Genomic DNA, 25,275 nt, shown 5'->3' on the forward strand with positions numbered 1-25,275 from the left:
CCTCTTACAAGTATATGTGAAAGTGATTGGAGACTCCTTACCAGCCAAGGGACTGAAAAAATTATAGTTCAATAATGAGTATTACAGAAAAGCAATTGGGTAAAGAAACAGCTTGGTACTTTCTACACCGTTGGGCCCCTTCAATTTCTAGGGCCCATTTGGATAAATTAGTAGCTTTGAAATTTTCCAAGTGAGATGCTTGCTTATTTTAAACCATGGGGGCCCAAAATGAGAAATGTGATGGAGCTGGAAGGAGTTTTCCCATTGAGGGAACTATTTGTCATGTGCTCAATATATTTATAATGTACATTATCAGATTAAGCCAAAATATTAGGGGTTCTTTTTCTCAATTATAATACGGCTTGTTACAAAAATAAATAAATAAATAATTTTATAAAGGTTTGTTGACTTTAGGTACTTAATTTCAAAATTATTTCATTTTAACTACTAAAATATTTATGTCATTTCAGTTTAGGTACCAACTTTAAAAAATATGATTCTACCGAACTGTAACTGTTTAACAGTCACAACTTTTTATTGATTTGTTATTTTTTCAGTGTTTACAAGGCTTAAACTTTAATATTTAGTCTCTAGGTTATAGGACTTCATCTCTCAAGCTTAAATCAAAAGCACTAAATTCTTATAACTTTGAATTTTTATGAATTTCAAACGGTCACAACTGTATAATAAACTGATTTATGATCTAATCCAAAATGTTTTGCTTTATGTTATTGCCTAAACTTAAAAAAATTAGTGTCTCGTTGCTTTGCTGAAAAACTATTGATATTTGGTATTTAATCTTAATTTTTTAATTTTTTAATTACATATTAGTCAATGTACTTTCTTAATACTAATTTGCTCACCAATTTCCTAAAAACGGACATAAACACCCATACAATTACAGATATTGCCACAATTTCATACACTAATGACGTTAGCAATGTGTCCAATTTATTTAATTTACAATGTGTTCATACACTAATTACAGGCATTTCATCCTGATTGGTGACAGGAGTACTGGGTTGTGAGATAGAAGCCATGAAATACAGAAAAAGAAAATAACCAGAGTATAAAGAAGTCGTGTGACTTTTATGGCTCTGATACCATAATATGAATTATAATCCTCAAAGTTTCTGAGGGTTCTGTATTTCATTATATATAGCAAAAACATACAAGCTAGAGACCTATCTAAGATACAAGACATCCTTTATACGGCGGATAAGTGATACATAAAGAGATGATAGCAAAGCAAACACTATCTAATAGAATCTGATGACGATCCAGTAGATGGAGATGACCCTGCTTAGAAACCCTCTTCGATCACAGCATCAATTATCACTTGTGAATCAGATTCAATCACTATGTTAGCAAAATTACTCTTCTTAGCACATTCCAGACCTGTCTTGACAGCAAGAGCCTCCACCAATGTTGCAGAAGGCATAAGCTGACCTTTGCAGAAGACATAATCAGATTCAATCACTTAAGGCAACTCTTTGCTTCACCACCAAGAAGTTGACCTTTGTCATCTCTTATAATTACACCAACTCCTGCAACATGAGAAATGGGGTCCCTGCAGGATCCATCTACATTGACTTTAACCAAAGGAGACATATATATATATATATATATATAGGAGGAGTCCAGTGCTCTAAAGCGGATGGATTATGAGAGAGCTTAGAAATGACTTTGGCTGGTTTAACACAGTTTGCATTTTTGAATTGTGGTTTAGAAATTTTTTTTGTGGCTTAAAAACAAAAAATTAGAAATTTAAGTTTATGACTAGAAAATGTTGTATGTTGTGGCTTATTAATAAAGAACTTTATCATAAATTTATATCCATACAGATATATATTGCTCTTTAATCTGATTGAGTACAGGAATTGCTTCTGAATAGATATAGTTTTCAAATGTATGTTCTCTCATATCTTACTTCTGCATCTTGCATTAGAGAAGTCAACTCTATCTCTATCGAAGGATAGACTATGAGTTCTAATCTTTCCGAAAAATTAGGGAATAAAAATTAATTATTGCACAAAAAAAAAAAAAAAAAAAGGTTTAAGGGTACATGACCAAGACAGAGATAGCGCAATAATCTTATATATACAACTTAACAGTTTTTCATAATGATTAAATTTTGTACAACCAATGAGTAAATCGATCAAGACAAGAATAATGAACAAATTCAAAAACAAAATTAATAGTACACTAATTAATTTGTCTCTGAAGATCGAAGAATTTTTAATTACATAATGAGTTGCTCCTCTTTCTGTTTCCACTCCAGGCCTATGAATCTGCATGGTGAAAACCTAACCTTGTGCTCAGAAATGGTTTCAAGCTTAGGCGACCACAATTGCTCTTTGGACCCAACAAGCTGTTCATAGTGCTTTTGCAGCTCAGGTGTGCTACAAAGAAAACCATTGCTAGGAGGAGGACTCTGATCACTCCCACACCCAATTATTTCCTTATCATTTTTTCTTGTGATAAGCCTTGTTATGAACTCTGGCACCACCTTGATCAATACCTTTCCGTTTGAACCCTTTATGTACTCGAACGGGGACTCCCCGAAATTGATAGGAGCGTTCTTATTAGGGCTTTGCGTTGATGATGATGATGATCGTAAGGCAGAGAGAGAGGAGGCCGAGAGGACGGTGCATGCAAAGCGATCGATGGGAAGGACGAAGTAGGTTTGGCCGTGCATGAGCTCGTCGTCGATGGCTAAGGCGGGAATCGGGTGGCCGATGAAGAAAGAGTCTCCGTGGCAAACCATTCTGTCCGGAAACTCAAACATAATCTCTCCGGCGATGTGTTTTCCTCTCAAGAGTCTTGTGGTGCCTTCTGAAAAGATCACTTTCACTGCTGAGTTTGCGCTTTGGTGAAAACATGGACCCAATGCATTGCCCATGGATATGGAGAGAGAGAGAGAGAGAGAGAGAGAGAGAGAGAGAGTTAGGATTATAGTTGGTTTTTAGGTTAGAGACGACGGGAGAGAAAGGGTACGTGGTGGGGTTTATTATATACAAGAGGGGGGATGTGAAATTGACTTGGAGAAAGTCTTGGTTTGTTTCTTTTAGATTTGGAGGGGGGTCGGTGGTCAGCTATGCCGGCTTTGACAATCTCTTTCTAAATCGATCGAGTGGTGTGGTACGGCATTAACCACTCATGTCTATTAATTGAATTGGCCATAATCCGAAGCCTATATGTTGCTTTTATTTTGCTCTTGCTTTTTTTTTTTAAATGCTATATCTATAATATGTGGGCCAGCGTCAATTTGAGATTAATTTAAAGGAACTGTGGGAAAATCAAGGGGATAAAAAAAAGACCACCATATGAGTATATGACATGCAATCAAATTGTTGACAAAAATAATCGTAAAGTAAATTATGATCTAAATCACATGAAATAGTAACTTATCAATTATGATTGAAACTGATAATGAGAAGACAGAAATGATATCTTCATAACTAACGGAGAAATTGATTTATAACAATTTTAGAAATGATTCCTTAATAGGCTTATACCCAATTATTTTTCTAACATCACCTCTTCAAAGTTTAAATGTCTCATGCTATTTCCGTGTTGCACATAACCAAATTTTGTCAATATCCATAGTTAGAAGTGCTGATGTAGCATTCACGTGTGCTAAAAAATTAATTATATATTATTTTAAGACTATAATATTTTTAAAAATTAATGTAAAATTCAAAATTCAATAAAAAAAAAATTACAAAAAACGAAAAGAAAACAATCTCCTAAGTACTGGTCATGTTGTAGGAACTTAATTGATTAATCTCCTCGACTTAAATTAAAATTTGGACTTCAGTAGAAACCGTTAGAGTACTCATAAGGTACTCATAAACCTGGTCATGCATGTTTTTTGTTGCCATATGTTGCATGGTTTTCTGATTGCATGGTATCAGCTTTTGCAATATCTATTATGATATTTTGGATGACATGAGAGTAAGGAGTAACGTAATCACTAACCTTGGATTTCAATCCCCTAAAACTCCAGAGGCGGTTGTACAAGCGAGTAGCCCATACAAGCATAGTTGTACGTACTGGCGATTAGCCTATGTGGTACGATTAGAAGGTGGTTAGCCTATGCAGTACAACCAGGATTAATGGATGCTCTCGCTATTTCAGGTAGAGGTAGTTGGCCATAGTTAGGTGATCGGTCATCAGGTGCTGTTCTCTTGAAGTTAGATTTCGACTTGGAAGCTTCTGAACCGTTTTTCACTATTGTGATTTTACGAAAGCAGTATGAGCATGCATATATTGTTGTTTTCAAACTGACATTGGCAGTTTTGTTGTAACCCTTTTGAATCATATTTCACTGAAAGTATACGTAGTAAATATTTATAAACTACTACTTTCAAAACCAATCAAAGTCCCCTGAAGGGAATCTATGAGCATATGTGATGCTTACCTCCTACTGTACTTATTTTTTAGTGCAGACCTTTCTTTGGTTGACGATCTCGACTAATTCGGGCAACGTGGCCTTTGATCTTGGTTGACATCTGGAAGGTCCACCTTTTGCTATTCTGTTTGCTCCACCTCATCATGTCTATCCTCTAATTTTTTAAATTCTCATTTGTAATTATTCTGAACATTGGTTGTTTATCTTTAGGGTTGGTACTTTTTGTGAAATATTTCTTAAACAACATCTGTAGTGAATGATGTTTTGTGGGGTTTAATTTATTTAATTTGCGATGTTTAGGGGTTGGTCTTTTAATTTAAATGAATTTATGTTTCTATTTTCGGCTGTGGCTAAAACTCTTATCCAATCCCCATCTTTCGTTCAAATGGCTTAACTTGTCTTAAGTTACCTTGGGAAATATTCTACTCAAGATATGGGTATTATATACTGGAGAACCTTAGAGCGGGTGCCGCTGTTATGTAACAAGGGTGGAAAACTAGCCATGGTGGCTCATCTTCCATCCAAAGCATAGAGTGTTGATAGTCTAAACCAAAACGACCAAGCCTAGCTATGGGTTGCTAAATTATAAGTTCTAGGTTGAAATTGAAAAATAATAGAGTGAAATAAATTCGTTTATCGTTTCAATTGATAAACGAATTTATATATATAGGGGCTGTTATATATATATAGGAGCTGTTGGGGGAACAACAGGAGGCCGCTGTGCCAGAGCTTCTAGAAGTTCCAATTGATAATTCTTTGCTGCCTTCGTTACATCCACCGGAGCACAACCTTGCTTACCATGGAAATGAGCATAATTTGAAATGGAATAGTTATTCCTCTATAGGCTATGGAATGTCGATTAACTGTTTGTTTGAAATAATTAAATAATAAAATGACATTCCTATGGAATGCCATTCTCTCAAAATCTATATAAATAAAGCAAATATGTTAAGTGAAACATTCAAAATTTCATAAAGTATTCTTAGTTAATTAATTAAAATGTCAAGTAAAGAAAAGTATACTTAACAAGGAAAAATTCTTAAACAACTAATACGTTAAATTTGAAAAATTTAAATAAAATAACAAAAAAACAAAAAAAGAAATTATGCGCGCAATAAAAGATTCAATTGTTGCATGCGGAACTCGGGTCAAGAAGCTAGTAATAGATAATGCTAATGGTAACATATGTCAATTTTTAACTATTTTACCTCACTATCAATCTCTCTTCATATTCTATTCTTATTATGATTTAGGGAAAATTAAATAAGGTCAAATGAGAAGGATCATGCACAAAATAAGCCAATCCTTTAGAAATGGAACAACTCGATCAGTCCAGCCACTTTTAAGTTTCTGGATGGATTTGCGTTAAGCGTTTGAACGCTCGTCATTAATGTAACTATTGATCAATAATATCTGACAATTACATCAAATAATAGTCATTTACATTGTTTTTTGTTATATGTCACTTGTGGAATGTTAATATACAAAAAATTAATACACTTAAGTCTAAAGAAAAACAACCTTGAAATTCAAAGGCCAAATTGTAGGTTTAGTTCTTGTGGTTTCACCATTTTTTTAATGTTACTCGATCGTGTGATTTTAATAGTTTTAATAATATCCATGTTACAATCCAAGGACAAAGTCCAATGCTGTCAAATTTCCGTCTAATTTTCCATCTCATTTCTTGTCATATGGATGTGCTTTGACATGGATAAAATTGACTAAGTGAAATGATCATGAAATGATGCTTTTACCATGCACGAGAGATGCATGAACCTATATTACTTCTTTTTTTTTGGCCATTATGAACCTATATATATATTACTTCAATTAGATGAAATTGAGATTTTGTCCTTGGAATATTGGTAACGGACATTAACTACCAGTACTGTATTATTGAAAAAATTAAAACTACAAGAGTAACATTGAAAAATGGCCAAACCAACGGACTAATCATGTAATTTAGCCAAATCCAAAATTTTGTAATTTTAGTTAGCTAGTAACTAACAATCACAAGAGCGTACAAACACTTGATTACAAGTAGACCATAATAAAATAATCTAAAACGTGAGTTTTTCTTAGTCATTCTAAACTTTGTAGTGTGCTTTAACAGTAACTATTGATTTTATTCATATAATTAACCAACTATAATGGTGCGTTTGGATGAAATAGTTTGAAACTACTAAGAAATTCACAAATGATGGAATTTAAAATGATGTGATTTAAAATTATAAAATGTGTAAATTCTCTTGTTTGGCTAACATATAAACACAATGAAATTTAAATACAGAATTTATATTAGTTTTATTTTTTGATGCATCAATTATAAATTAGTGATAGTGATGGTGGCAACAATGATGCTTGTAGTGAGTTGATGATGATGGTAAGGGTGATGGCCCATAGGCAGTGAAAGAAATGGTAGTAGCGAAAATTGGGGTGACAATGAAGACGGTGGTGGCGGCGATGGTGGTGGTGGTGGCAGCAGTGGTGGTGGTGATGGTGATGGCGGTGGTGGCGGTGATGGTGATGGTGGTGGTGGCGGAGGCGGAGGCAGTGGTTATGATGGTGTTAAGGCAATACTTTACATTCCTGATGTGGGATATCAATAGAAGTTACCCTTCATATTCTAGCTATTGACTAGATTCCCCCCTCCCTCCTCTTCGTTATGTTGATTATAAATTATTATATGTGACTATAACACTACGTAATATACTAAAGTGATGTTACGAACACACTCAAATAACACATGTATAATCATTTATATCTAAACTATTTATCTTTAATAATTGTACACATGTTATAATTTAAGTGGATTTATAACATTATCGATCGATATGTCACGGCAATACACATTAATTTTTTCATATATATTGTTAATACGATAATTCTGATCAACTACTTCTCATTAAAATGCAAGCCAATTAGCATAGTCCGCCAACGTTATCATCAATTCAAGGTTTCAAACAACGGCCACTTATTTGGTATCTGTCTATCTATATATGATCATGAGCGTGAAATGCTATTGATGGTCCTAAGTCCCATGCTTTGATCTGTTGACTCTCATTAAATTATTACACAATGGACTTCTTACCCAAACTGAAAGGCATGGTCTGAACCAAGTCATTTAATACCAGTATAACAATACAATGAAATTTAAATACGGAATTTATATTAGTTTTTTTTTTTGATGCATCAATTATAAATTAGTGATAGTGATGGTGGCAACAATGATGCTTGTGGTGAGTTGATGATAGTGGTAGGGGTGATGGCCCATAGGCGGTGAGAGAAATGGTGACAGCGACGACAGTGGTGGCGGCGATGGTGGTGGCGGCGGCAGCGGTGGTGGTGGTGGTGGCGACAGTGGTGGTGGCGGCGATGGTGGCGACAATGGTGATGATGGTGGTGGCGGAGGCTGTGGTTGTGATGGTGGTAAGGCAATACTTTACATTCCTGATGTGGGATATCGATAGAAGTTACCCTTCATATACTAGCTACGTACTGACTAGATTCCTCCCTCCCCCCTCCTCATTATGTTGATCATAAATTATTGTATGTGACTGTAACACTACGTAACATACTAAAGTGATGTTACGAACACACTCAAATAACACATGTATAATCATTTATATCTAAACTATTTATCTTTAATAATTGTACACATGTTATAATTTAAGTGGATTTAAAACATGATCGATTGATATGCCACGGCAATACACATTAATTTTTTCATATATATTGTTAATAAGATAATTCTAATCAACTACTTCTCATTAAAATGCAAGCCAATTAGCATAGTCCGGCCTCCAACGTTATCATCAATTCAAGGTTTCAAACAAGGGCCACTTATTTGGTATCTATCTATCTATCTATATATGATCATGAGCGTGAAATGATGTTGATGGTCCTAAGTCCCATGCTTTGATCTATTTACTCTCATTAAATTATTACACAATGGACTTCTTACCCAAACTGAAAGGCATGGTCTGAACCAAGTCATTTAATACCAGTATAACAATACAATTAATGTGCCATTGTAGCAACTTGGCCCTATATACAAAGGGTTCTTGTTTTGTTTTTTTTTTTTTGTTTTGACCAGGTACAAAGGCTTGGGTTCTTGTTAATTAATCACCTTTTAGCCAAGTTGCACCTATTTATGAAAACAAGCGGAATAAGTTGACCATCTCATCGTTCAACAGTTTTAGACTTTTAGTCCAATAAGCACGGGATGATACGGTCGGGTTACAAGTCAATTCTAAGGTTAAAAAAAAAAAAAAAAAAGTTGATCTTTTGATCAATCACACCACTACCATAATACCACGCGATGTACTTTTTATTTTATTTTATAGAACTCTAGATTTTCATCTTCCTCGATAAGATTTAATTTTCATTATATTAACATCCTTATGTTGGATTTAATTTTAATTTTAGTCCTTTAATTTCATATATTATAATTACATTATTATTATCCTCTCAAAGAACAATGTGCATTATATTAACTTATGATCTTATTACGTAGGAATTATTTGTAGGTATAATTTAATATTAAACTATATACATAATTGTAGGTATATTAACATATCTAAGTATATGTATTTGATAATAATATACTTGCAAATATATAGAGTTAAAAGAAAAAACCATCTATTAAATTGAAGAGAGGCGATTATTGCATTTCATTTTTCTCCATTTGCACTCCTCTTATTTTACTATTATTTTTTATATTTATTTATTACTTGTATTTCCAATTATATCTTTTTTCTCATTCCTTTATCTTCTTCATCTTTTCCTAAGAAAAAACTCTCTCTGCTTCTCCTATCCACTACCTCTCGTATTCTTTCTCTTCTTTTTATGGACTACAACAAATTTTTTTTATTTTTTTAAGTTTTGGTCTGAAGATAGACTTTATTTCCCTCTAAATTTAATTATGTTTCTCAAACCAACTAAATTATATATATACTAAAAGGCGTGAGGGTGAAGCACTGTTCATTACTGTAGCTTAAGAACAGTGCTCTCCCTCTTTTGCCTTTTTTTTTAGTTGCTTGGCAGTATAATTAGTGGGGTAAGTTGGCCCGTTTTGGTCATTTCGCTCACTTTCTTCTTTTGCCCCTGCCTTTTCCCTTTTTTTACGTCCCTTGCCATCGCTTTTCTCCTCCTCTGTTTCCCTCTCAGCTTTTTTTTTTTTTTTTTTTTTTTAATCTACCTGCTATTGTGAGAATAGTGGGGTTGGGTGTGCCCTTTTTGGTCTTTCACCCACTATTCGCACAATCTCTCCTGAAAACTCTCTTTCCCACTTTTTCTTGATTATCCACATGAGAAATTTCAATAAAATAAATATACAAATTTATGCAAGGGTGCTGTGTTATTTTTTTTATTGATTTTTAATAAGCACTATAATAGTGATTCTTGACAGATGTTATATTCTTTTAGAAAAATTTAACACAAAGAAATAATCCTCACCAAATTAAAGTAAACTTGCATGAACAATTAATTTTAAAAAGCTCTAAAAAAACTTTAAAAATACATGGACAGTTTAAATTTGAATCACATATCAGAGGCCAAATAGTAAGTCGGCAAGCGAAAAAAGAAAAAGGTTCAATGAGGTAAGTGTTGGTTTTGACAATATGAAGAAGAGGGTTTGACCTGCATGAACAAATTTTTTTTTTTTTAAAGAGTAAGTAGTGATTTGAAACATTACTTTTATTATTTTTATGACTTATTTTGATTGTTTATAAGTATATAACAGTCATTGTTTTTATGGTTTGCTAGATCACATGTACCACTATTAGCTCCATTTCTTATTACTATTACACAATACATTATTATTTTGTTATGTTGTTGTAGCCTCAAGTTATCACAGTTGTGCTAAAGGTTCACGTGTATTATGATGCATATCTTAACATAACAACCAGCATATAAAACATACCATGAATCCACATTTTGTAACTTCAACTTGGTAAAGAAATATTGATGTCACTATTTATAAACATATTTAGATTTCCATGTATATGTAAAAAGTCTTATCTTTTCATTAAATTTTTTTAAGCTTTTCATCATAATTTTATTAACCTTCTACACATTTTATAGGCTTTTAACACCCACGACATCGCGCGGGCACAATTGTTAGTGAGAAATGAAAAAGGGACTTTTGGGAGAGGACATGAAGCATGACCCACATCGATCTGCTATAGTTCTAGCAAACCCAAACCAGGAGAATTACTTCTCCATTCAATTTATTTCTACTTTTCATTTAATCAAGAAAAAAAAGGATGGATTTTTCAACAAAATCTAAAAGCAACATCCTAATCGGAGGATGTATTAATTGTATTCCATGTAACCCTTATCCATGATAAGTATATTGACAAAAGCCTTCATCAACAATTGAGAAAAGTAATCACAAGAATTTGGAGTTGCTTTTGTACCTTAAGGAATTGGAAACTTATCCCGGCCAATAATTAATTGGTGGAATATTGCCATGAAACCTTATACGGCCAGTTTTGGTGGGTAACAGTTTTAATTAACAACTCGTATTTGATAGTATGATTATGAATTTATGATAGTGTATATTGATTTGTTATCAGATTGAAAAAGTGAAGGAGTACTCAGATATTTCAGATGCTTTGGTCCTTTTGAAGGATCAAACAGTACTTGTGCTTATGTAATTTGTATATATGTTAGTATACAAAATTATTTTATCTTTCTTTTAGTATTTGTTTCATATTATTATTTACTTAAATCACATTTATATTTTATAATGTGAATAAAAAATACCTATTAATCCATAATATAAAACATATATATAAGAAAAACAATTAAATGAATTCAAAAAATAAAGAAAATTAAACAGACAATGATTATAAAGTCCACTTTTGGACTCACAATTATAATTAAACCCACATTCTTTACTTATCATATATAAAATAGTCCACTTAATTAGCTTTAAACCCACTTTTTAAAAAAACTTGGTGGTCGTTCTCTCTCTCTATCCCCTTCTCTTTCTCTAATCGCCTTTCTCTCTTCCTTCTCTGGTCGCCTCTCTCTCTTCCTTCTCCGATTAAACCCTCACCGTCCGGCGAGACCACAGACCTACTGCTCGTCTCCCTCTCCTCTCTCTTCCATGACAGCCTTTCTCTTTCTACTTTGCTTATCTCTTTATCTCTATCCATTTCTCTCTTTCTCTCTTTCTCTATTCTTTTCACTATATAAGCCATTGTTGGAGACTTAAGGTCCAAATCGGAGTTTGTTGACCTCCGATCTGGAAGAACACGTCGGCCTCCAGATCAAAATGTGTTGAATCGCTAATCTGGAGGTACTATGCCAATTCTCTCTCTCTCTCTCTCTCTCTCTTCACTATAAAGCCATTGCTAGAGCCTTGAGGATCCAGATCAGAGTTTGTCAACTGCCGATCTGGAAGTAGGCTTCGGCCTCCAGATCTACATTTTGTTGAATCGCTGATATGGAGCTGTTGTGCCGATTATTATTGTCAAACAGTAACTATCTGGGACGATAGTTACTATTGGACAGTGGTAATTATTTTTTACTGTTAAAATTAAGATTTTTTTACTCCAAAAGCTTATTTTTGTGTGTTTTGTGTTTGTTTTATATTGTTTTTTTTTTTTTTTACATGTTTATAGAAGAAAAAGACAGAAGACAATGACAATTATTTGGTTTTGGGTATTGTTGCATACTGAGAATTGCCACTGTCCAACAATGACTACAATTGCCATTATCCAACAGTGGCAATTCTCTTGACGTGAAAAAAATAAAATAAAAAGGCTAGGCGACAGTGGCAATTCCCCTAACGTGAAAAAAAAAGGCTGGGCACAAGCCCAGCACATTTTTCCAGGTGATTTCATTAAAGTGGATTGCATTGGAATTTGCTTTTTGATAGTGGGAGCCTATTTTCTATAATGGACTTTAAAAAAAAACCAAAATTAAATAAATACCAAAAGAAAAATAGTAATAAATAAATAATAAAAATATAAAATAAGGGAATAAACGACGAAATATAATTTTGTTGCCTTTGACACATCCTTCATTGTGCAACAAAATGAATATAATAGGCGACAAAAGTTTGTTCCAAATACGTGTAATTCGCACCATTTCGCGGGAAATATGGCGACAAAATTGATGGAATAGGCGACAAAATTTGGCATCAAAATTCAAATTTTGCGTATTTCTTATGAACACATTAGTGACGAAATTTTGTTGTTCATCTCAATAGGTATACAGTCACAAAATTCGTATTTAATGGCCAATTTTCATGAGCGACGCCCTATAGGCAACGAAACTAGCGACGACACAGTTTGGTGACCTATAGTGTTTGGCGATGAATTATCTTATTTTAATGATGAAATGATTTTGTCGCCAAATATGATTTTTCTTGTAGTGAGTGGGTGTAAACTCTGCCCTTAATGGTAGCGGAGACCATAAAATTTGGATACTCCTCATATGCATGGTTAATGCAGAGAGTATGGGTGGGGATCTAAGCAGGAAGTGTGTGTGGCTAGCTTTGTGGGAACTAATTAGAAAAAGGGTAGAATTGGAAATACAAGTAATAAATATATATGAAAAGAGTGTAAACAGAGAAAAATGGAGTGCGAAAATTGTCTCTCTTATCCGTTTAACACTGCTTTTAGAATTGACAAAAACGCTTTTGGTTGTGTTTGACATAAATAAATAAAAGTGCTTATGGATTATAAAAGCGCTTTTAAGTGGTTTTTTGAGAAGCACCTATCAGGTGCTTCCTCAAGAAGCACTTCCAAGTGCTTTTGCATGAAGCACTTGAACTTTTCATAAATATTTGTATGTGCTTATAAGCATAAGCGATTCCAACAAAAGTACTATTGATTATAAGCGCTTTCAACAAAAGCACTACTAATTATAAGCGCTTCCAACAAAAGCACTATTGATTATAAGCGCTTCCAACAAAAGCGTTACTAATTATAAGCGCTTCTAAGAAGCAGTGTCAAACGGACCCTAACTAAATTATAATTTTCTTTAGAAAATGTTTCAAATATGAATCACAACTCTTTAAATAAAGAAAAAAAATCAAATAAGTAAACTTAAAATCCAATTTAACATGTGGGTTTAGTAAGGTTATGTCTTACTCAAAGATAAGAATCTAACCACTCCACTAATTCTTTATGACTATAGTTTCACATGGTAAGTCTAGCTGGTGATCCTAATTAATATCACGTACTGCAGGGAATGTTGAATGATTCATAAAAGAAAAATGTATATTATATATATAGAATCAATGAACCATGTATGTTTGAATGGGGTTTTCCCAAAGGTACATATATACCTGCTATCTTCGCCGTGTTGTAGCAGCAAATTAATGAGTAGCCATTTATTTTAAACCAAAGAAGTCGGCCCTCAATTAGCATGTGGCTTTTGTAAACCAATATTGCTAGATTTAGTACAATGAACATGTCTATATATGTCAACTTCCCCTTAAGTCATACTGCCTGTAAGTTTCTTCAACAATTAATCCTCTATTAACAATTTGACTTTTCTTTTCTTTTGGCCAAGGAACAATTTGGCTTTGTATTTACATAGACTTGATTGGAAAATTGAAACTATAAAGATCTAATAAAAAAAATACTAAAATTATAAGAACCATTTAGTAATTTAATTGTAAACAAATAAATAGACAAACACAATATTTTTTATTAAACATTGAAATAATTATGATTATAATTAAATGACTAAATGACTTTTGATTTGGCTAAGATGATCTTTGAAGTAGAGCCTAAAAAATAGACGGTTTGATTTATAAAATTACATTGTGTGGTGAGCCAAAAAAGGATGGTTAGCTTCTTATTAACTTACAAACTAGTTAATTTTCAAGCACTTATATAGTATATGTATATATTATGTATATAGAGGAGCGCTCTAGAGCTAACCAGTTAGTAAGATAATATGACGTTAAGCATCATTTTTAGCCCACTATACAATGTAATCTTATAATTCAAATCAAAATATTTTTTAGATTTCTATTCAAAGATCATCCTTACAAAAAATCAGCAAAATCGTAAATCGTTTAGTCAACTATTAGTAAGCTAATTGTGTTCATGTAAATGGACGAACACAAGTTTTTCAATAAAACATGAAATGATTGTAATGATAATCAAATGACTAAATGATTTTTGATATGGTTAATTTTTTGCAAGATTGATATTTTAATGGAGACTTAAAATATGAATGGTTTGGATCATGAGATTATATCGTGTAGTGGGCTCAAAAGGATGGTTAGCTCCGTATTATCTTACTAACTGGTTAGCTCTAGAGTATTTTTGTATGTGTATATATAAGAGAAAATGACTAATTGGCCTCCTATATATAGTTTGAATGTTTTTCTTCAATTGGATCCATATAGTTTTAATTTTTTTTTTTTTCAATTAGGCATCTGTAGTTTAGTTTCAGTTACATTAACAACAATTTTTAAGTTTTTAAAATTGATTTAATGCATAAACAATTGAATTAAAGCATAAAGAACTGAAAATTTCATTTGAAAACTGATGAATTTTTCAGTTTATCTTGATTTTTAAACGAAACTAATTTATATATGTACTTGTTTAAAAAAATTAAAACTACAAAATCTAACTGAAAAGACGCTCAAATTATAAGGACTCAATTTGTCATTTTCCATATACACGAATAACGAATATGAAATAAAAGTAAACCTTAAACAGAAAAACGAGTGGAGAAAAATAATACTTGTGTTTGTCTTACCCGGATACTTAAATTAAAGAAAGCAGACCTGTCACTGTACATGCATACATAAAATAATAAAAATAATAATAATAATTTTTTTTTTTTTAAATGGAGACTTCCATTTAGATCTTTTAATTTACAATTTACTGACTAAAGTCTCAAGACTTTTAAAATTCTAACTAAAGTTCAATAATATTGTAACAATTCCATGTTACATAATCACTACAAGAAAAAAGGGTTTGGGAGAGGAACGGAATTCGTCGCCCAAAGTAGCGTTTCGTCGCCCAAACGTTTGGGCGACGAAATTGGTTCGTCGAGCAATTATTCGCCCAAAGTTCGTCGCCCAAGAGTTTGGGCGACGAACCCATAAATTTCGTCGCCCAAAGACACCTGGGGTGACGAAATTTTTTTGTCTCCCAAAACATAAAATTCGTCGCCCAAATCATGTTTAGGCGACGAATAAATTTCGTCGCCCAAAGAGGGTTTGGGCGACGAACAGACTTATTCGTCGCCCAAAGCATGTTTGGGCGACGAAATTATCCGTCGCCTAAACAAGATTTGGGAGAGGAATAGCTAATTTCCTCGCTGGAACGTACTTTGGGCGACGAACACCCTTATTCGTCGCCCAAAGAGGATTTGGGCGACGAAATTTGTTCGTCGCCCAAAGAGGGTTTGGGCGACGAACACCCTTATTCGTCGCCCAAAGAAGGTTTGGGCGACGAAATATGTTCGTCGCCTAAACATGCTTTGGGCGACGAATAAGGGTGTTCGTCGCCCAAACCCTCTTTGGGCGACGAAATTTGTTCGTCGCCCAAACGTATTTTATTTAAAAAAAAAATTTTTATTTAAATTATATATATGAATTTAATATTCAAAAATTATATAAAACAAAATTAATAAATTTATATATCCAAAATATCCATACAAAGTAGAAACAATTTAATTAATACATACATACAAATAACTAATGGCCCCCTAGGTCAGTAGCATCATCGACACCGGTGGAGGAGTCTGGCATGCACTGGTCAATGTTGGGCGGCAGCACAAACCCAGGTACAATCCTGGCCAACTGGCCAAACATCTGCTGCATCTGCTGCACCTTACTCGTCTGCTCCGCATATGCCGCTCTCGATTCTTCTAGCTGACCCTTCAACAACTGCACTTCAGTGGTCAGGTTGACTATATCTGCAGATGGCTGAGATGAAGACCCGGCGCTGAGATCACGAACCCGACCCGCTCCCATTCCGCGTATCTCCCTACCACGCCTAACACCCAGTGTCTCCGTCATAATACGAAGACCGGCATCGGGATCGGGGACTGAGATCGTCTCCAACGGAGTGTCCGGAGGGTACTGGCTGGCCACCTCCTCCAAATAACTCGCCTTCTTGGCGAGCATCTCAGCCTTCAAAATATTATACAGAAGTTAGGAATTAAGAAATCAAATACAAAAATTTAAATTTGTGAAATAAAACTAAAATATAAAAAACTAACGTGCTTCGCCTTGCCCTTGTCGTTGCCGGGTCGGGCATAAACATCCCCGTAGTTGTCGACCTCCGGAAATTGCGAACCAGCCTGAAAAAGAATGTAATGTTGACAAAAACTCAAACAATACTAAGGAATATATATATATATATTAAATTAAATATATGCGCACCTGACGATATGACTCCACCCGATATGAGAAGGGCATGGAACCACCATGATGATCAATCCTTGCGGGCGCTTTCCGGTTCTGAAGATTGGCATTCGACTTCCTCTGTTAAATATGAAGCAAATTGGAAATGCACATATTAGTGTATACACAATAAAAGAATAACATAAGAAAAAATAATTTTGAAGTCCTAAAATGATATAACATACCAAAAATTCCGGACTCTGAAAATGAGTGCACAACCACTGCCACTGATCAAGCCGAGCTGCCATCTCCGGAGGAGGGCTGGCCAATGCCTCATCTGCCGATCCAAACATGTTATATTCTTTGTGCAGCTCGTGCTTCCATTGTGCGTACACTTTTCTCAATAACTTCTCCATATACCTAGCTACATCCGGATCCTCCATCCGAATGTCATAGTTTACCTGAAAAAAATGCAATTATCAAATTGTTAGGAATGATCAAATTAATCATTTTATATTAATCGAAATATACTCACAGAAATGGAGCCCATAATGCTTCTCTTGATGGCGTCATCAACCTTTTCCCAACTGGGGAAAAGCATGGGGCATTCACCACGGACAATCGATCCGACAAAGGAAGCGAAAGTACTATGGACCTCCTTGCTCGGTCGTAGGTGACCTTGCTCAATAACGATTCGAATCCTCTCGTTCGTCGTGCGAGTGATTCGCGACGCCTTCAACCCTCTACTTATCCCCCTTGTGGTTTTGGTACCTAGAAAAGCAAATATAACATATTAATTTCACAATAATCTTATAACATCTAAATAAAATTAAACATAAACACAAGTGATGTGAAAACATTTTTCTTACTCTCTGATGATGAGGCAGTACGAGTGGATGATGCAACATTATCATATACACCATAACGGTGACCCCGTCGGGCCCTCCGTGCCGACTGAATCCCAGACCCAGTACTAGATGAGAGATCTGGGGATATCGCCGGGGTCGAGTCGCCCTGGGCTATGAGGTCGGGCTGGGCTGCAGGGGCGGGCTGGGCTGCAGGGGCGGACATAGATGCTAAAGTGGACCTCCGAGATCCACCCCTGTTCGAGATCAAACTCATCTGCACAATTCAATAAATATTTATGTTAGTAAAAAAGAAAACTAAAGTAATAACTTACTAATCTGAATCATCATTATCACTTACTAATATGAATCACCATTATCAATTACTAATCTGAATCACCACTAGAAATACTCATTTCATCATCATCATCATCATCGATACCATCAACATCATCATCTTCATATTCATCTTCATCTTCATCTTCATCTTCATCATCTTCATCATCATCATCATCATCATCATCGATGAAATCATTAACATCAATTCGGGGAAGTGGCCCAAGATCAATTGATAAGGCATCGATCTCAATTGGAGGAACGTCATGTATCTCGACTTGTTGTATGATAACATCATTGTTGTATGGATTAGGTATGGTCGAAGATGAATCCTCTTGATAGGCCACGTCATCCTGATTTTCTTTTTCTGGAATATCCCATATATTTCGATTCTGAATCATCTGAGCTACTTTCCAACCCACACCCGCCTTAGGGTCATCCAGATAACATACTGGTTTTGCCATTGTGGCAAGAATAAATGGATCATTCTCATACCATCGAGTGTTTGTATTCACAGATATTAAGTCGTAATCGAGTTTAATACTGTTGTTCCTATTCGGGTCTGTATTAAACCAATCACACTTAAATAACACAACTTGAAAGCGATGCGAGTACAAGACTTGATGTACACTCGTCAGCTTGCCGTAGAAATCAACCGTGCCAGTGTCCAAGTTCTCTACACAAACCCCGCTATTTTGAGTGCTCAAGATGGCATCTCGTTCTACAGTTAAAAACTTGACTCCATTCACATTACATCCGGAAAACGTTTCAACCCATTGAATACCACTCGCCAAACTCATTAACTCCTTGTATAACGGCGAATTATCATCAGTCAGCTTTTCCATCTGTTAAAAGACAATGGAATTAATATATTACAAAAAATTTACAAACACATGAACGAACTGATCATTATTGTCAGTAATCACTTACATGTTCCTTAAACCATTTAGGAAACAATTCCCGATGCTTTTTCTGTACACGTTCCATGTCCCATCTTGGATAGTCGCGCTTCATTAGTTCCTCATGTTCAATGCGTAAAGAGTCAACTTCTTCGCAATTGTTGAGTATGAACCAATGAGCCACCTCCATATCGTGTTTCGAGAATTCAACAGCTGATTTAGGGGCTTCGCCAAATGGTCGTGTAATTTGAGAAAAGACAGAAAGTGTCTCATTTTTTTCACCGCCGTCGTCGTTGCGTTGGGGGCGATTGAATGACGTCTCAACACTGCTGAGGTACATTGCACAGTACGTGATGGATTCATTTGCAATGTATGCCTCTGCTATGGAGCCTTCGGGGCGTGCCCGGTTTCGGACGTACCTTTTGTAATTACCCAACATTCTGCAAATGTAATTACATAGTGAGAAAAATTTTATGAGTAACATAGAGCTGAACTTGGAGAATAGTAATGAAATAGTTTAGAAATTGTTACCTTTCTATTGGGTACATCCACCGATAACTGACCGGCCCAGCAAGAATTGCCTCTTGCGGTAAATGTATCATTAAATGAATCATTATATCAAAAAAGGCCGGTGGAAATATTTGTTCAAATTTGCATAGGATGTACACAATCTCATCTTTCAATTTTGCCATGTCCGACACGCGCAACGTCTTAGCACAGATATGCTGAAAGAACCTCGACAACCCAACAATCGGTTCAACCACATCTTCGGGCAAAAACTTTCGAATACCCACCGGAAGCAGACGTTGCAATAAAACATGACAATCATGACTTTTCAAGCCCAAAATTTTTCCAGAGTCGATTTTCACATTTCGAGAGATATTGGCCGCGTATCCATCTGGAAATTTGACCGATGCAAGAAACTTTAAGAATTCTTTCTTGTCCACAGGCTTCATGGTATAAAATGGATGTTTCTTTATCATTTTATCACCCTTCTTCGTTAACCACAAATGTTTCCTGATGCCCATTTCTTGCAAATCTTGTCGAGCCTTAATTGTGTCCTTTGATTTTCCCTCAATGCCCAAGATTGTCCCCACCAAACTTTCGCACACGTTCTTCTCAATATGCATTACATCGAGATTGTGCCTGATTTTCAACTTGGACCAATACTCCAACTCGAAGAATATCGACTTGTTTGTCCAATTTAGATGTGCAGGTGACCTTGGCATATTTCGTTCTTTGTTAGAGGGATGTTTACCAATCCGGCCAAATTCTAAGTTATTCAACTGCCTCAAGATGTCATCACCAGATAATTCTTTAGGTTTCACGCCCATCTCCTTTTTTCCGTCAAAGGCCTCCTTACTGTGACGCCATTTATGATCCCCCGGCAACCATCTTCGGTGGCCCATATAACATACTTTACCACCATGCCAAGCGGAAGTTATATCTTTATTACAAGTAGGACATGCCATATAACCCTTGGTGCTCCAACCTGATAAATTCCCATAAGCTGGGAAATCATTTATTGTCCACATGACTGCCGCACGCAAGGAAAACATTGTTTCGGTGGACTTATCATATGTCGGCACACCATTTTGCCACAATTCTTTCAGCTCATCAATCAATGGCCGCAAATATACATCGATCTCCTTGCCAGGGGATTGCGGTCCTGGAATTAATAGCGTCATGATTGTGAATTCTTTTTTCATGCATTTCCAGGGAGGCAAATTATAAGGAACCACGACCACTGGCCAAGTGCTGTGAGATGTGCTCATATTTCCGAATGGATTAAATCCATCAGTAGCAAGTCCTAATCTGACATTTCGTGCATCTGCTGCAAAATCCGGATATATCTTGTCAAATTCTTTCCATGCGCTTCCGTCTGCAGGATGTCTCATCACATCATCCTCAACCCGCTTATCTTTGTGCCACCTCATGTCACTTGCAGTATGTGTCGACATGTACAATCGTTGCAACCTTGGCTTAAGTGGGAAATAACGCAACACCTTTTGCGGAATCTGTTTCTTTCTCTCTACAGACTTGTTCTTATATCTCGGTTCATTGCACACAGGGCATTTATCCTTCCCTTGGTGTTCTTTGTAAAACAATACACAATCATTCTTGCATGCATGAATCTTTTCATATCCCAAACCGAGATCTTTCAACACCTTATTCGCAAGATAATGGGTTTCAGGTATATGATTGTTCTTTGGAAGCATTCGTTTCAAAATCCCCATCAACTGATCATAACTTCGATTCGAATGTTGATTAAGTACTTTCCAATGCATTAACTCCACAACAGCAGTTAGCACTGAGAACTCTTCACAACCAGAGTACAATTCCCGCTGAGCTTGTTTCAACAATCTCTCGTACTTATCAAACTCTTCTCTTTGGACTTCGGGCAACCCATCATCTTGATCCATATTATCGCTCTCTGTATCATGCTGACTGACTTCGTGATCTAGCGATGCATATGGATAAGCATCGTTTATTATGCCCATCACTTGGTCATTATCATCAGCAACAGATTCAGTAGGCTGCAGAATTGTTCGGGTCTCCGAGGACGTCGAAGCATAAACTCTCGGTTCACCATGATAATACCATGTCGTGTAGTTGTGTGACATCCCAAATCTCACCAAATGAATTCTGACTTCACGCACTGTCTTCCATAAAGAGTTGTTACAATTCCGGCACGGACACCTTATATTATTCTGAGCATTGACATGTTCCTGTGCAACTTGAATAAATGACTCGATCCCATACAAATATTCATCACTAACACGATTCGTATTACGTATCCACTGTCGGTCCATGATGCCTGTTTCCATATTACACGACAATTAGAAAACGATGCGTCACCATTCTTCGTCTCCTTATGCCTCCGGTAAAGGCCCTATCCCATTCGAGAATGCACATATGTGTCGTGGTTGTTGGCTCACACGACGTGGTTTTGATCTGAGAAAATTTCGGCAGCATCTCCCTATGGTTCTCCAAGTGCACGACGTAGATATTTAAAACAAATATCTAGTATGCACTCGAAGAACACATAAGGAGATGTTGCCGAAATTTTCTCAGATCAAAACGACGTCACATGAACCGCTAACCACAACACATAATTGTGCACTCCCAAACTGTCCATGGGTAATTTGGACAATTCAAGAATCATATTGGAGCGCAGTCACGCCAAGCGTCCATGCGCGCCCCAATAGACTCTCGAACGGGTCTAAGGTATCGATTGAAATTTAGTGTACAAAGTTATCCACTGATAACTTCGCACGACTAGTTAAATGTACAAAGTTATCGATTGATAACTTCGCACAAGCGCTTCGTGCCACATGACCTCACCCAGTACTCGAGGAGTGCTGGACTACGTCATCGAAAATTTTGCAATTAAAACTAAACTAAATGTAACATACAAACTAAATTATAATTAATTTAACAATATACATATAAGCATACAAACAAACTATTAAATTTTAGCATACAAAAACATACAAATTAATTAATGAATTTTATAATTAATTTTAACATACAAACTAATTCACTCAAAAATTTAATACAATTATATATGAAACATTAAATACTAAATCATACAAAAACTTAACTAAAAGATAGATTAAACACATACCTCACCAAAAATGCAATTATCCTTCACAACAAATGCAACAATATCCTTCCTTCACCAAAAAAATAAATCATTGTCAAATATGGGCCCAACATCAATCTAAATTCAGATTTCACAACCAAACCACTAAATTAAAAAAACCCACAACATTAACTAATTACCACTAAAATCAGAAATTTCACAATCAATTCATGCAAAATCCACAACAAGTACAAAATCCACAATATTAGAAAACATAAAAAACAGAAAATACCATAAAAAACAGAAAATACCAAAAAAACCAGAAAATACCATAAAAAACAGAAAATACCAATAAAAAACAGAAAATACCATAAAATACCATAAATTCAAAAAAAAAAAAAACCAAATTCAGAAAATACCTTGAGCTTGAGCTGCTTTCGGCTTCGAGGGGGGGGGGGGTTTTCGGGTGGAGGGTGGGTTTCGGGGGAGGGTGGGTTTCGGGTGGGGGGGTGGGTTTCGGCGGGGGGGGGGGGGGGGGGATGGGTTTCGGTGGAGGGTGGGTTTCGGGGGAGGGTGGGTTTCGGGTGGGGGGTGGGTTTCGGCGGGGGTGGGTATTTTCGGGGGTGGGTTTCGGCGAGGGTGGATGGGTTTTCGCGGCGGGGGTGGGTCTCCGATGGGGGGGGTGGGTTTCGGTAGGAGGGGTGGGTTTTCGCGGGGGGTGGGTTGCCGATGGGGGGGGGGGGGCGGTTTTGGGTTTCGGGGAAGGAGGGAGGAGGAGGAGGAGGCGGAGGGAGGAGGAGGAGGGAGGAGGAGAAGGCGCTGCGAGGCGAGGGTGAGGGACTGCGGCGCGAGGGTGAGGTGAGGGATCGAGTGAGCTGACTGAAGTGAACCCAGAAATGGGTATAAATTTAAAGACTTTGGGCGACGAACATGAATTCGTCGCCCAAAGTCGTTGACTTTAGGGCACCGTTTTATCCCGCCATAATTTCAGACTTTGGGCGACGCACTGTTCGTCGCCTAAAGCTATATTTCGTCGCCCAAAGTTGAATTTTTTTATGAACCATAGTCGTTCATACGTTCGAGCTCCAATACCAAACTTCTAGATCTCCAATTGACCTAATATTTTAGAGGAATGATCTTTGAGTGACAAACTAATAAATGAACGGTTCATATCGTTAAAAACACAATCGACATATAAGGTTCTACATATAAATCAGTGATTTTTGCATTTGAAGACAAATTATATCAACTCTTTCGTTAAAACCTTGTAGCTTCAATAATTGTGAAGACCACAACGTGATTATCACAATCAGAGCCATTCTTCATATATGTTCACACTCAAAGATCAACCCTGGAAAAAATCGGCTCAATCGGAGTTCATCTACCCGTTCGATTATTATTATAAGAATCAAGATCGTTCATACATCCTAAATGCTAAACCTAACTTCTACATCTCCAATTGAGTTAATTTTTTGCATGGATGATCTTTGAGTGAGGCACTAAGGAATGATCGGTTCAGATCGTTAAAAACACAATACAAAAGTGATCTTCTACATACAAATACACTTAAAGAGTATAATTATATTAACTTTTGGGTAGAAATTTTGGTGATTCAACAATTTGTGAAGACTACAATGTGATTTTAACGATCGGAACCGTTCATTCTATTCGTTTATACTGGAAGATCATCCCTGCAAAAAATCGGCTAAATCGGAATTCATCTCATACTTCGATTCGTATTACAAAATTTACAATCGTTCATAAGTTCAACCACCGTTACTTAACTTCTACATCTCCGATTGAGCTAATTTTTTGCATAGATGATCCTTAAGTGAGGCACTAAGGAATGATCGGTTCGGATCGTTAAAAACACAATACAAAAGTGATCTTCTACATACAAATACACTTGAAGAGTATAATTATATTAACTTTTGGGTAGAAATTTTGGTGATTCAACAATTTGTGAAGACTACAATGTGATTTCAACGATCGGAACCGTTCATTCTATTCGTTTATACTGGAAGATCATCCCTGCAAAAAATCGGCTAAATCGGAATTCATTTTATACTTCGATTCGTATTAGAAAATTTACAATCGTTCATAAGTTCGACCACCGTTACCTAACTTCTACATCTCCGATTGAGCTAATTTTTTGCATGGATGATCCTTAAGTGGGGAATTAAAAAATGAATGGTTATGATCTTTGGAAATACAATCGTATAGTATGCTATTACATATATAAAATTGTAAACAAAAAAATATTCTTACTTTGGGCGAGGAACTACAAATTTCGTCGCCCAAAGTGATCTTGGGCGAGGAACCTAAAATTTCGTCGCCCAAAGACACTTTAGGCGACGAATTGTGAGATTCCTCGCCCAAACCATTATTACAAAACAGGATGATCCTTTGGGTGACGAAAATATTTCCTCGCCCAAACATAGTTTGGGCGACGAACATAATTTCGTCACCCAAAGTGTCTTTGGGCGACGAAATGTATATTCCTCGCCCAAACTATGTTTGGGCGAGGAAATATTTTGTCACCCAAAGTAAGTTTGGGCGACAAATTTTCGTGTTCCTCGCCCAAAGGCACTTTGGGCGACGAACATATATATTCCTCGCCCAATGTATTTCCCAATTAATTGTTTGTTGTTAATGTTTAGGCGACGAAATGGGTTCGTCGCCCAAAGTGCCTTTGGGCGAGGAACTTGTTGTTCGTCGCCCAAACCTTTATGATTTTGAGCGACAAATTTTCTTGTTCGTCGCCCTAAATTTCTTTGGGCGACGAATATGTGTTCGTCGCCCAAAGTTTGGTCGCCCAAATATATTTTTCTTGTAGTGTGAAGTTTTGGGGCACTGTGGTAATT

At 36.0% G+C, this 25,275-nt stretch overlaps 3 protein-coding genes across 3 annotated transcripts; all 3 read right to left on the reverse strand.

The window, feature by feature from the left end:
* Positions 1–2,232: 2,232 nt before the first annotated feature.
* LOC147299432 (DUF4228 domain protein) lies at positions 2,233–2,910 on the reverse strand. Its single transcript, XM_086246420.1, has one exon. It carries the CDS (start codon positions 2,900–2,902, stop codon positions 2,243–2,245), a length of 660 nt encoding a protein of 219 aa, XP_086102546.1. The 5' UTR covers positions 2,903–2,910; the 3' UTR covers positions 2,233–2,242.
* A 13,098-nt stretch (positions 2,911–16,008) lies between these two features.
* On the reverse strand, positions 16,009–17,346 carry LOC147299433 (uncharacterized). The gene is made up of 5 exons (XM_086230523.1): positions 17,281–17,346; positions 16,991–17,206; positions 16,785–16,886; positions 16,622–16,702; positions 16,009–16,532 (listed from the first exon to the last, which is right to left on the reverse strand). The coding sequence occupies exons 1-5, from the start codon at positions 17,344–17,346 to the stop codon at positions 16,095–16,097; spliced, it is 903 nt and encodes a 300-aa protein (XP_086086649.1). The 3' UTR covers positions 16,009–16,094.
* A 693-nt stretch (positions 17,347–18,039) lies between these two features.
* LOC147299434 (uncharacterized) lies at positions 18,040–21,638 on the reverse strand (the record flags this gene model as incomplete). Its single annotated transcript, XM_086252714.1, has 3 exons — positions 19,357–21,638; positions 18,857–19,265; positions 18,040–18,771 (listed from the first exon to the last, which is right to left on the reverse strand). Coding segments are annotated over exons 1-3 (3,423 nt in total), but the record flags the coding sequence as incomplete, so codon positions are not given.
* Between the last annotated feature and the right edge of the window lie 3,637 nt (positions 21,639–25,275).

This window comes from Dryas octopetala, chromosome 1 (assembly GCF_963921425.1).
Source record: "Dryas octopetala chromosome 1, drDryOcto1.1, whole genome shotgun sequence".
NCBI classification, from domain to species: Eukaryota; Viridiplantae; Streptophyta; class Magnoliopsida; order Rosales; family Rosaceae; genus Dryas; species Dryas octopetala.